General features: G+C 32.3%; 2 protein-coding genes across 2 annotated transcripts; both read right to left on the reverse strand.

The window, feature by feature from the left end:
• Positions 1-3,352: 3,352 nt before the first annotated feature.
• On the reverse strand, positions 3,353-4,733 carry LOC111889687 (uncharacterized). Its single transcript, XM_023885828.3, has 2 exons — positions 4,349-4,733; positions 3,353-3,672 (listed from the first exon to the last, which is right to left on the reverse strand). The coding sequence occupies exons 1-2, from the start codon at positions 4,626-4,628 to the stop codon at positions 3,548-3,550; spliced, it is 405 nt and encodes a 134-aa protein (XP_023741596.1). The 5' UTR covers positions 4,629-4,733; the 3' UTR covers positions 3,353-3,547.
• A 1,478-nt stretch (positions 4,734-6,211) lies between these two features.
• Positions 6,212-11,305, reverse strand: LOC111889686 (1,4-alpha-glucan-branching enzyme 3, chloroplastic/amyloplastic). Its single transcript, XM_023885827.2, has 19 exons — positions 10,969-11,305; positions 10,650-10,721; positions 10,441-10,505; positions 9,693-10,370; positions 9,172-9,434; positions 8,993-9,068; positions 8,804-8,911; positions 8,633-8,723; positions 8,432-8,533; positions 8,239-8,341; positions 8,029-8,166; positions 7,874-7,945; positions 7,673-7,765; positions 7,476-7,553; positions 7,274-7,384; positions 7,028-7,108; positions 6,835-6,939; positions 6,676-6,761; positions 6,212-6,458 (listed from the first exon to the last, which is right to left on the reverse strand). The coding sequence occupies exons 1-19, from the start codon at positions 11,244-11,246 to the stop codon at positions 6,371-6,373; spliced, it is 2,688 nt and encodes an 895-aa protein (XP_023741595.1). The 5' UTR covers positions 11,247-11,305; the 3' UTR covers positions 6,212-6,370.
• Between the last annotated feature and the right edge of the window lie 320 nt (positions 11,306-11,625).

Consider the following 11,625-nt stretch of genomic DNA (forward strand, 5'->3'; position numbering starts at 1 on the left):
AACACTTATATAATAATAATAATAAGACTAATAATTAGTCACGGTAAATATTAGACTAAAATCTAGTGGTAATAATACTAGGTTTCGTCAAAAGGAAATTATTTTAAAGTAAACGAAGCGATGTCCGAGTACCGAGTCACCACCTTCTCAAGTGAGTGCATAGTTACTTTCATCTTACACATAGATATGAAGTATTTTATATAAACTACGTGCTATGTGTGCACATTATCTGAATACTTGCTGTCTATGCTGGTTGAACGTTTTATACATGTTTTAAAGGACTTAAATTGTATACGTATTTTATATATACGAAAATGTTGGGTATGAGATGGGTAGATGAATGATAAGAGATAGAAGATGACGTGAGTATACATTGGCAGCTACAGACTTAGTGCCTATGGGACAAACACCGGTAGCTATGGACTTAGTACCTTTTAGACGTGGGTAGCTATGGATTTAGTACCTGTAGGAATTGGTAGCTATGGACTTAGTACCTGTTGAACATTGGTAGCTATGGACTTAGTACCTATTAGATAAAGACTGGTAGCTATGGATTTAGTACCCGATGAATAGACTATAGCAGCTATGGAATTAGTGCTTTATGAACGAACATTGGCAGCTATGGATTTAGTGCCAGTCCCATAACCCTGGAAGTAAGGGACTTCGGAATAAACGAATGCAGGATAGATGACTCTTAGGTTAAATCCTTAAAGAGTAAAGAAGATAATGGGGATGGGTAATTGGGTTGATTGTTTGATTGAACATAATAATTATATTATTGTGGGTTGAAAACCCTATGTACTCACCAGGTTTCCCAACCTGACCCACTCAGTTTATGTATATCACAGGTGACGAAGTGAAGTGACATTACACTGAGAGATTTAAAAGAGATGTAGATCACTAGTGTAAATCATTGTAAGTCTGTTTATGTTTATGTTTCGGTATTAACGATGACATCCCAAACATTTTAAAATGAAATAAATACGTTTCTTCGAAAATGTTTTAATAACATATTTACCATGTTTTTCTGGGAACAAATTCCGCAACCTTTTTATAAAAATAAGTACTCTAATTTTTATAAAGCATAAACAAAATCGGTCTTTTCTGGCCGTGATTTTGGGGATGTCACAGTCTTGATTTTCCCCACCGCCATGTCGTGGGAACTAGGATTTCAATAGCTTAATGGATTAGCTGCTTTCTTCAATCCCAAAGGCTCTAAATTTCAAATTTGGTCTGAAACAAAGTCTAGAAGGATAAAGTTTCCAACTTTACTCGATAACACCATCCAAAAGGTCAAAAACTCAAACCCTAGATTCAAAGGAGCTAAATATGACATGACTTTTCCTATTAAGCACTTATCCCAAAAGTCCATAGCTCAATTACTCCAAAGCAGATTCTAATATATAATCCAACATAAAAGTTGGTGCGTTATAGACATTCATGTTCAATGCATGTCTAGAAGCCATAATGAGCCAAAAAGGGGGGTTTTCAATTGAAAGCCCATGCATGGTACAAAACCTCACAATAATCCATATTCAACCTAACAATTATGTTGAATGTCCCAAAGATCCATAAAGTTGCAAACTTTATGAGATTCTAATACTCTAACCTATAAAAACATGAAGCTTTTGGGACAAAACATAAGATCTAGCTACCTAACATGATAAAAATCGAGTCTTGGACACTTACAAAGGTCCAGAAGATTGTCAGCACAATGGATAAGGACTAGCCTGTTGCATCTTAGTTCAATTCTTCTTCTTTCTTCCTTTTAAGTCTTCAAGAACACCAACAAAGGCTCAAAATAATAGAGGAAGGGGTTTAGGGTTTCTCAGTTATGATGGAGGATGATGGAGGCTGAGGGTGAGCAAACCATAGCCTCCTCATTCCTTTAAATTGGGAGCAAATCCCAGAAAATAGGGTTTCTTACTTGCAAGCTTCCATGTTGTGGCCTATACTGCCATACCATGGTGGCTTAAATGAAATACTCGGGGTGGACCAGACTTTCCACATCGTGGCACCTCATCACCACGCTTTAGCGAACCTTAATATGCCAAACTTGAAAACAATATAAATTTCCTCTGGATCCGAATGTTACACAAAATAGTCGACTTTAGATTAATCAGTGACACCTCGTTCCTTCAGGAGGTACATCGCGCCCTTCTAACATTTCAATGATTTTTCGGCTTAAACCATTAAGTTAGAAGTTCAACATTCATATCTAAATCTTTTACATGTCTTAATGGATAAAGTTTCCAACTTTATCCATTAGGATGGTCCAATAAAGAAAGATCTACAACCATAATTCATAAATTGTTCAAGAACATACTTTTCTTCATGTATGAAACAAATAGAGCTCTTGAGTGCAATCTGTCTTCCATGAAATGATCAAATCTATATTGAAAAGTTGAATTAAAACTAAAATCTGAAAATTTTGCGATTAATCATTTCATGTCTCCTGTTTTGCTCATTGTTTATATCATTTCTTGGACTTTAAAACCACCAATCAAAGAATGGAAATACACAACTGAAACCCGTGAGTTACAAATATATTAACTATATAAATAACTATTATATACCTATAAATTATCATCTATATATATATATATATATATATATATATATATATATATATATATATATATATATATATATATATATATATATATATATGTGTATGTATATGGAGAAAGAGAGAGAGAGAGAGAGAGAGAGAGAGTTTGATTACTAATATGAAAGTAGAATTTCTTAACTTGTACTTATGTTGTTCCATTAAATTGAGTTTTGTTTACTTTTTAAAGAAGTCATGTATAATTTCATGCAACTTAAGCTCTATAATCGACCTCGAATTCGCTTAAATTGTGCATTTATCAAAAAGGCTCGAATAGTTTTGCTGTAAAGTTTAATCTTAATCTAGTACAATCGAGTTAAAATCAATTTTTACTCGACCTATTTACGACTTTTTTATACATTAACTTAATTATATCTCTTAAAACCTCCTATGAATTCAACCACACCTCCTAGGATCCTTAGCTTCTACATCTTAATCCCTAAAATGAGATTTAGGTTTCCTAGTGAAGACATATGCTTTTATTTGTGTCGAAGTGTTCGACAAAAGTAATCGTAAACTTTTGAAATTTGTGAAATAACACAATTTATAAAAGTTTAAAGCTAAATTTTCCTAAAATCTACTTGAAATAGCTTTTTGAATTTGAAGCTTTTTGTTTTAACTAAAAGATTTAAGCTCGTACATCAATGAATTTTTTAATCGGTTTTTTTCTTAAAAGCTAAAAACTAACATCTTTCAAAAGCTTGTTGTCAAATATAACCTTAATCACAAACATAAGATACAAACTCATGAAATCTATTTTATCATATGATAAAATTATGGTCACCAAAGGAATCCAGATGATATAGTCAAGTTCGACCGAAACATCCTTTTATTTTTTCTATACATTAATAATGAATTCACAAAGGTGTGGTACATTTACCACGTAAAGTATGAAATCTATTATCGAAAGTAGTATAACTTTGTTACATGAATGTTGATTCAGTCGGAGTCTGTTTCCAAAAGTTTATTGTTTATGACGAAAGGTTTGACACTTTCAGCATCATCAAACCTTTTAACATAGTAATGAAGCCTGTCTATCATCAATCCAAGAAATAAGCAGAAACCTGCGTTATATAAATCATATAATTATCAATTTGTGTGTAGGGCAAATAACTCAGGCGATGCTTCATTTTTTACGTTATAAACTTAATGGGGACATGACACTTTAATTGGTAACCTATATATACATGTTTTTTTATGATATTTTTGATAAAATTAGCCATTAACCGAAAGCTATAACTTCAATTTGTATATAAAATAAATGTTCGGCACAAATCGTTTTAAGCTTTTGAAAAATATAAAATTATATATAGTATAAAAAATAAAAGTTAAAAGATCTTAATGTTACTTGGACTAACTTTTGGATTTTGAATGTTTTTTTATAACTAAAAGCTTTAGGTTATAACACCCAAATTTAGTTTTTTTTTCTTTATTTGGAGTTTTATTTTTTAAATCTAAAAGTTAAAAGCACACGAAAGATCATAAAAGTTCGTTGTAGAACATACCCTTAATAAAGAAATTATCGATTTAATATAAAACGAAAGGGTAAATAGAATTTCTCATTAAGACTTCCAACTTTTGAAAAAATTCCCCCATTGTATTTTTCCTTCAATTTCATCGAGCGTGTTTTCCATTTCTTTAATACATTTTAAAACATCATTTTTCCAAATAACACCACACATTCAACACTAAATGGTAAAAAAAAAAAAAAGGCTTAACCAATAAAAAGGAACAACGTACCCATTAACGATGCGTCAAGAATATGATTTGCCAAAAGAACCTGGTCTGTTGGATTAACGGCTCCAGTCTCAATCGAGCGTTTTTGAATCCTCATTATACTATACAAGCAAGACATCAGGATCAGAAACAAGGTTGTTGCAACGGTTGAAATCACGGGACCTCTACTTTCCTTTAAACAATCCAAAACAATCATCACTAGTTTCCTTAGAGGTGTCCTAAATAATAAGATCATGATCACTCCCATTTCTGCTATTAAGAACACACACAATAGAGGAGTCATTTGCTTGTTTTTCACCAATTTTTTGATATCAAATCGGAGGTAATATAATTAAAGAAGTAAAGAAAGAATAACTAGAAAATGGACAAATGGTTATGGGGTTACCTTCCATTGTTGTAAATAGTAAACTTGTAGTGTTCCAACTTCATCCTAAACTTACACCTCAATGAAAGAATCACATTCTACCCTCAAGAGTTAAGCTTCCATTTTGCAGGTTGCTTTGAAAATTGATAACAGTTTTAACTCTTATGAATATTAATTCTTTGCATATCCATGTGAATCGCAATATGATGAAAATTCCAGTATTCCGTTATCACGTTTCATCTCTCTTCATAATAAAAAAAAACAAAAGAAATGTAACGACACTAAAGTGTCTTTAGCATATTGTTAAACGTACACCACTTATAAAAGAGCAATTTCAATACATTTATGCTGAAAATATGTCAATTGGGTTAATATCATATTTGAAGGAATCAAAATGCTAAAAATTGAATGACTAAAAAAAGGTAAAAAGATATGGGTGAAATGGTTTAGAAGTCCAAAAATATATGTAGGTGTTTACAACCTTCTAAATTATTTTTGTTTAAATAACTAAATCATATATTTTTTGTAGTAATTGTTGGAATATATTTAATATCTATTTAATTAAAAAGAGGCAAAGAAAGTGATTGTAGCGAGAGTTGTCCTACAACTTTACAAGATTTGAATTATTCAAGTGTTTTGACAGCCAATTTTGACTCCTATAAATTAATAGATAGATTTCAATAGACAAAACAACAAAACTTTCATCTTATATAGTTATTTATACAATCTTATATAGAGTTATTTGTATAACGGAACGTAAATTCACGAAGTGAATCAATACCTCATTCCCAAACTACAGCTTTAAGTGTAATTACAAACAAATCAATGAAGTAGAAAACGAATGATTATAACAAAAAATAAAACTTGATTATACTTTTATGGTTAATTTTACCTAAGGTAAAAAATTTCAATAGAAATTGGCAAATCCAGAAAGAAACGAAAGGGGAGAGGAAAAGGGATGGTTTTGTTTGCATCTCAAGCAATCTTCCCCCTTTCTTTTTCATTTATTTTACAATGATCGCCTTCATAAAGAATTACCTATATTATATGACAAACTGCAAGCTCTTTATCTTTTAATTAATTTCTTTTTTTCTTAATTTTATGCTAATCTTTCGTGGGTATATGTATAAGAACTCCAGATCCACATTGCATGTGTATAATTCCTCCTTTATATGATTACTCTAAAAATGGATCGAATCAAACAGAACAAAATTAAGCAGAACAAAATTAAGCAGTGTCAATCAAAAAAGAATTAATATCATAAATAGATAACAAACTATTTGTTTTTTTTTTACAAAACACCAACGTTTTAAACAATTGCACTAGAAGGTAAGCGGTTTGAACTTTTAAAATAAGAGTATTTTGTGAACAAAATGTTCCATTTGCTTACCTTCTAATAATCTTTTGTAAAACAATGTTGTTTTTTATCATGTCAAATACTTCATTACCCATTTGTGACATTAACCCTCAAAAAATCCTCACGGATTTGATTAGGTTCATACTTGATAAACTCAAGCTCAACACTAATTACCTTAAAGTTTTATGTTACATTAAAATGTACATTAGAAAAGAAAAAAAAGTACAAGATGAATACGAACTATAAACATGTTAAATACAAGTTTGCATTCAAAATCAGCAAAAATAATGCCACGTGGCGATGTTCATACTCTTAATATCCGAGTTAATTTGTAAGCCTGAGCACTTCTACTTGGCAATGGTACTTCTAAGCAGTTACGCATTCCATCAACCCTGCAACACAACATAAATACAACATTAGCCCCTGTGGTATGTCAAAAGTTATGGACTTAGTCTTATATATTTAGTTTGTTGCATAGATGCTCCCTAAAGTGCATTTTTATTGCATGTTTGATCCCAGGCTATAAAAACGCTCCCTTGAATTTAAGCACATGACAAACTGAGGGCAAAATAGTCATTTTACATAGCCAAAAAAATGTCATTCGCTTACCTTCTACTTATGGTTTTCCGAACCTTCTGATCAGGCCCTATTGATCCTTGACCACTGTACTTTTTTTCATCAGTATTCAGAATAACCTGTCACATAAAAAAAATCACAATAACATTAACAAACAGTGAAACACAAAAGGAAAAAAAAAATGTAGCTTACCTGATACTCTCCAGCTTCTTCTACGCCTACATTGTATTTTTCATACGAATTTGTGGGATGAAAGTTGAAAATAAAGAGAAATGGGCCTCGTAAATATGATATCACCTGTTTTCAATGTAAGAATACGGTTTAATATCCTATATTGATAGTGATATAACTTGAAATTATTAAAACATAAACAAAATCAACTCACCATATTAGTGTCATTGATATGATGAATATTTGGAAGCCATCTTGAAACTATTCTTTCTGAATTTTCCAAGTTCATCATGTCCTATAAAAGAAATGAGCGATAAAAATGATTTGTAAAATATAGGCTTGTTTGATTAGATGGAATGGAATTACAGAAAGAATGGAATGAGTCATTACATTCTAATGGAATAAACTATTCCATCATACCAAACACTACCTTAAAATTTAGTTGAAGAGAAAAAGTTACCTTATCGAAAGAAAGCAAATCTTGATGAACCCCTTCTTTAGCAAGTAAATCCCAATCCCGATTAGCAAGTGAGAAGGAAAAATCATTACTCGACATTGGAAATTCCACCCTCTACCAAAACATAATCACAACCATTATTATAAAATTTCATTTTCTAGGGTTTTTGAACTGATTTAAAAAATAAATAATTAAATAATCTAACCTTCGGATGCCCAAATTCATTGCCCATAAAGTTTAGATAAGCACGACCACCAATTGTGTACGTAATTAACCTAATCATCTAAATAACAACACGTGTAACCATCAAAACATACATTATTAATTACCCCATGTTCATCTTTTCTTTTCTTTTTCTTTTTTTCTTTTTTTTTTTTTACAGTTTCTAATTACTAAACTAACCTTATGAAGAGAACAGCCTCTAAGTAACGACTCATTCATAACCGATGATTTACCATATAATATTTCAGCAAAAGATCGCCCTCCGGATATCGACTGCAAAAAAAAGAAATTATAAGAATATAAAAATTAAAATTAAAAAAAAAAAAAAAAAAAAGGCGAATGACAAAGAAAGTGAAGGAAATTTATAAGTTATAAATTTACCTGATTGTGGTTTTCAGCATATAAAAGCATCTTATCGGGACTTTTACTAATCTCAACAAGGGTGTTCACAATCTGAAAACGAGATTCAAATTTAATAAAAATTGAACGAAATCTCTAGAAGTTATAAAAGGTAGAAATAGGTTATAAGTGCGAACCTTACTCATGCTCCAATTAGAATCTTGAACATTTTCAAGAAACGATAACCACATCTCTGAAGCACGAGGGTTTACAAAGTAATCGAACCCTAATCCACCTTGAGAAGTAGGCTCACATAACCCAGGATAAAGCGTAGCCTAAAAAATCGATCAAAAAATTTATGTTTTTTTTGTAACCAATATCCATAAAACATGAAACGCGTTACTTACATCTTCCGCTATTGTTATTATTTTAGGATGAAGAGTATGCAAAATTTCGTTTGCCAATATGAGGTATAATATCGCGTCCCTATCAACATATTGATTATAAAACCTAAAACAATCGAAACAAAAGATTAGCCAACCAAATAAAGATTATAAGAATACTAAACTTATATCATTATTAAAAAAAATAAAAACCTACTCCTCCATATCACCCGTAAATGAGGCAAAACCGTTGTGTGTATACATCATTGAAGCAAGAGAATGAAAATTAAAACCATCAACATTGTACTCTACAACCCACCTACAAAATGTTATAAACACATTAAGGCATTTGTTGTTTATGTATTAAGTAAAAAAGAAATCGTGTACAAATTAAAATCCATTAATACTTGACTATTACCAATTTAGATTCGAGAGCAGATAATGAAGAACATCAAGATCTTCATATTTGAACATTCTAGTACCCCAAAACTTATGTTGTCCTCGCTTACCTAATGAATTAACAAAATATGGATATACAAAGATGAGTATGTAATAAATTTCCATTATCCAAAAGGTTTAAACGTGTTACCAGTGTGAAAATAGCAATCATTTGATCCATCAAAGAGAGACAATCCAACCATCTCATCAGCAGCAGAGTAAGAATGAACAATGTCCATGAACACAAGCAATCCAAGTCCTAGTTCATAAAAATGATTTAAAAAAAAAAACATAAATGGTTAATTGGCATAATCTAGAATCAATTCTAATGTTTTATCACCATGTGCTTCATCAACAAGGCGTTTGAAATCTTCGGGTGTCCCATATCGACTACTGACTGCAAACATATTCGTTACCTATATTGACACTAGTAGTTGAAATATTTCGATAGTTTTATATAATTGAAAATGAAAAAGTTAAATGGAAATACAAAAAAGATAAGTAGAAAATGAAACTCACTCTGTATCCAACTGTGAAATAATCTTTATGTTCGGGAATCCCAATTAATTGTATTGCATTGTATCCGGCTTGTTTAACATAAGGGAGAACCTTCTCAGTGAACTCATTGAAGGAGGCAATCTTTGGGTCAGAACCACTAATACCAATATGTGCTTCATATATACGCAAAGACTTTGAAACTTTTGGTTTCTTATGTTTCCATTTATATGCATCTTCAGGAGGAGGTTCCCAATGTATTGCATAACCTTGATTTCCTTCCACCTCTAAAATAATAATCAAGTCCCAACAAGAAAATATATCAAGAAACACAACCATTTATTCCTAGTTTGTTATGCAGGACACGACAGGACATAACAGGACATGACAGGAAAGAACATAATAGGTTGTACCGTTGTACTGCTTCGTCGATAACACAAAAAAATATTTATTGTCCCACACAAAAAAGTGGAACAATATTATAATAAGGAAGAAATGGAAAGCAAATTGCTATTTGTTGCATTTAGCCCAAAGGTATACAATACCTGGATTAACATAAGTAGCCCAAGCTGGAATCCGTTCTAAAGGCCCATTAGGGGTATTAAGATAAACCCTATACTTGCTTCCATGAGGTATAGCAGGAGCATACTTTTTCTCCCAAGATTTTCTTCCTTTACGTGTCTCAATCCAATATGCAATAGGTGGTTTTTTAGCGCGAAATTTGGCTTTTGAAACAGGATCATCAATCACATTAAAAATATCATACTCTTTTCCACTATCGATCACATCGTAACATGGCAAATTACTAGGAGGATCATCTTTATGTTCTTCCTTCCACTTCTTGTATCTAGTTTCAGCATCTGGTATTTCTTCTAATTCCTCTTTCGTTTGAGGCCCATTTGGCCCAAAAATTTCTTCGTATAGCTTTGCGATGATTTCAAATCGGGATTTTATGAACCGATCTTCACCGGGTTCCCAATATTCGTCGTTTGCTTTTTGGAAAATTTCGTCGGCTGTGACACCCGTGTCGCCTTTGTCGTAATCATCGGTGTAATTGTATTGTTGGAAGTAGAGTTCGTCTGGTTGTTCTTCGTCTCTTACTTTGTCTTCAAGGATGACAAACCAGTACCCGTAATCATCGTGACCAAAATGCCCCTCGCGTGCTGAGTTTTCTGTTGGTGACCAGTCGTTGAAATCTCCGACGATTGCACAGTAGCGTGCGCCTGATTTGATTTCAAAAATTAGAAGAAGAAACGATTGAATTTGGATTATTATGTTGATATGATGCAAAACCTGGAGCCCATTCCATGAAATCCACTCGATGTTGTAAGTTGCGATGCATTCCTAACAATTCGAATCTAGTGGGAAGAATATAACAGAATCAATTAAGAAAATGAAGTAAAGAAATCTTCCATAACTGAGGAAAGATAAGTAATTTTGTAGTTTTCTCAATACGATGTATAGAAAGATGAAAAACAAAGATTAAGCAATGTAAGAGTAACCCAGAAGCCATGTCTCTGAAATCAATGTGGCGTTTCAAGATCTCGTCTTTTAGGTCCTTATAAGATTTGTATCTGTGATTGATAACATATATAACCCAATTAAAATAATGACCAAAAATCAAGAACAAAATCTTAAAAGAAGATTTTGCGATCAACAATAAGAACGGACTTGTTTTATTACACTAATTAACGAAAAACCCCAACTGAAAGCATAGATAAAAATAAGAAAAGGACTGAAATTTTACATAACATTTTAGAGTTTTCACACAATCAAGAAGCGAAATTAGTTTGAAATTTTCAGGGGTAATTCTTTACATACCTTTCACGGAGGTAAAGTGCGAAACCTTTGTGTGTAATTCCAGATTTTGAGAGAAACCCAACAGGGTCGATTCCTTTTTCGCCGGATTCTGAGTTCTTGGACTGCCGCTGCCGCTGTTTCGGCGGAGGCGGAGGCGGCTGCCCGGGAGATATTGAACACCTCCATTTCTTGGAAGGAAATACGACGGCTCGCCGGTGATTGATGCTCGGATTACTAGGAGAGCAGTCGTTTGATGGCGGGAGACGAAATAAAGTGAGCAGTGAGAGTGATGAAGTCATTAGATAAGAGCGAAAGGGAGGGAGGAATTGGGGTTTTGGGTTTAACAGACAACGTTATGACCAGGAAATATATGCCCGTTAAATATAAGTTTGTTACATTTATACTCTTTAACTTACGTATAGTTACAAAAAAACTGCCAAACTACAGAGTAATTACAATATACCCCCCTTGAATAATATCTTTTTTTTATTAAAAAGTATCCCTTACATCTAACAAAGACAAAATTGCAAAAATGGTCCCTGTGGTATGATTTTTTTGGGGTTTTAGTCTAAATCCCGACTTTTTGGATTGGTGGTCCTTTTGAGCTAGTTTGCTTGCAGGTTTGGTCCCTAGCCAAACTAAAAAGACTATTATACCCTTAATGAATTTATTTTTTAT

Source organism: Lactuca sativa, chromosome 9, assembly GCF_002870075.4.
Source record: "Lactuca sativa cultivar Salinas chromosome 9, Lsat_Salinas_v11, whole genome shotgun sequence".
In the NCBI taxonomy this organism is placed as follows: domain Eukaryota; kingdom Viridiplantae; phylum Streptophyta; class Magnoliopsida; order Asterales; family Asteraceae; genus Lactuca; species Lactuca sativa.

Excerpts from the sequence above, each read along its gene's own strand:
- LOC111889686 (XM_023885827.2), bottom strand. The coding sequence starts at position 11,246 with ATGACTTCATCACTCTCACTGCTCACTTTATTTCGTCTCCCGCCATCA. Across the intron at positions 9,069-9,171 it reads ATTTCACAGTTGGATACAGA|GTAACGAATATGTTTGCAGT; the intron begins GTGAGTTTCATT and ends GTGTCAATATAG. Across the intron at positions 6,940-7,027 it reads ATATCAATGACACTAATATG|GTGATATCATATTTACGAGG; the intron begins GTGAGTTGATTT and ends CATTGAAAACAG.
- LOC111889687 (XM_023885828.3), bottom strand. The coding sequence starts at position 4,628 with ATGACTCCTCTATTGTGTGTGTTCTTAATAGCAGAAATGGGAGTGATC. Across the intron at positions 3,673-4,348 it reads TCTTGACGCATCGTTAATGG|GTTTCTGCTTATTTCTTGGA; the intron begins GTACGTTGTTCC and ends TATATAACGCAG.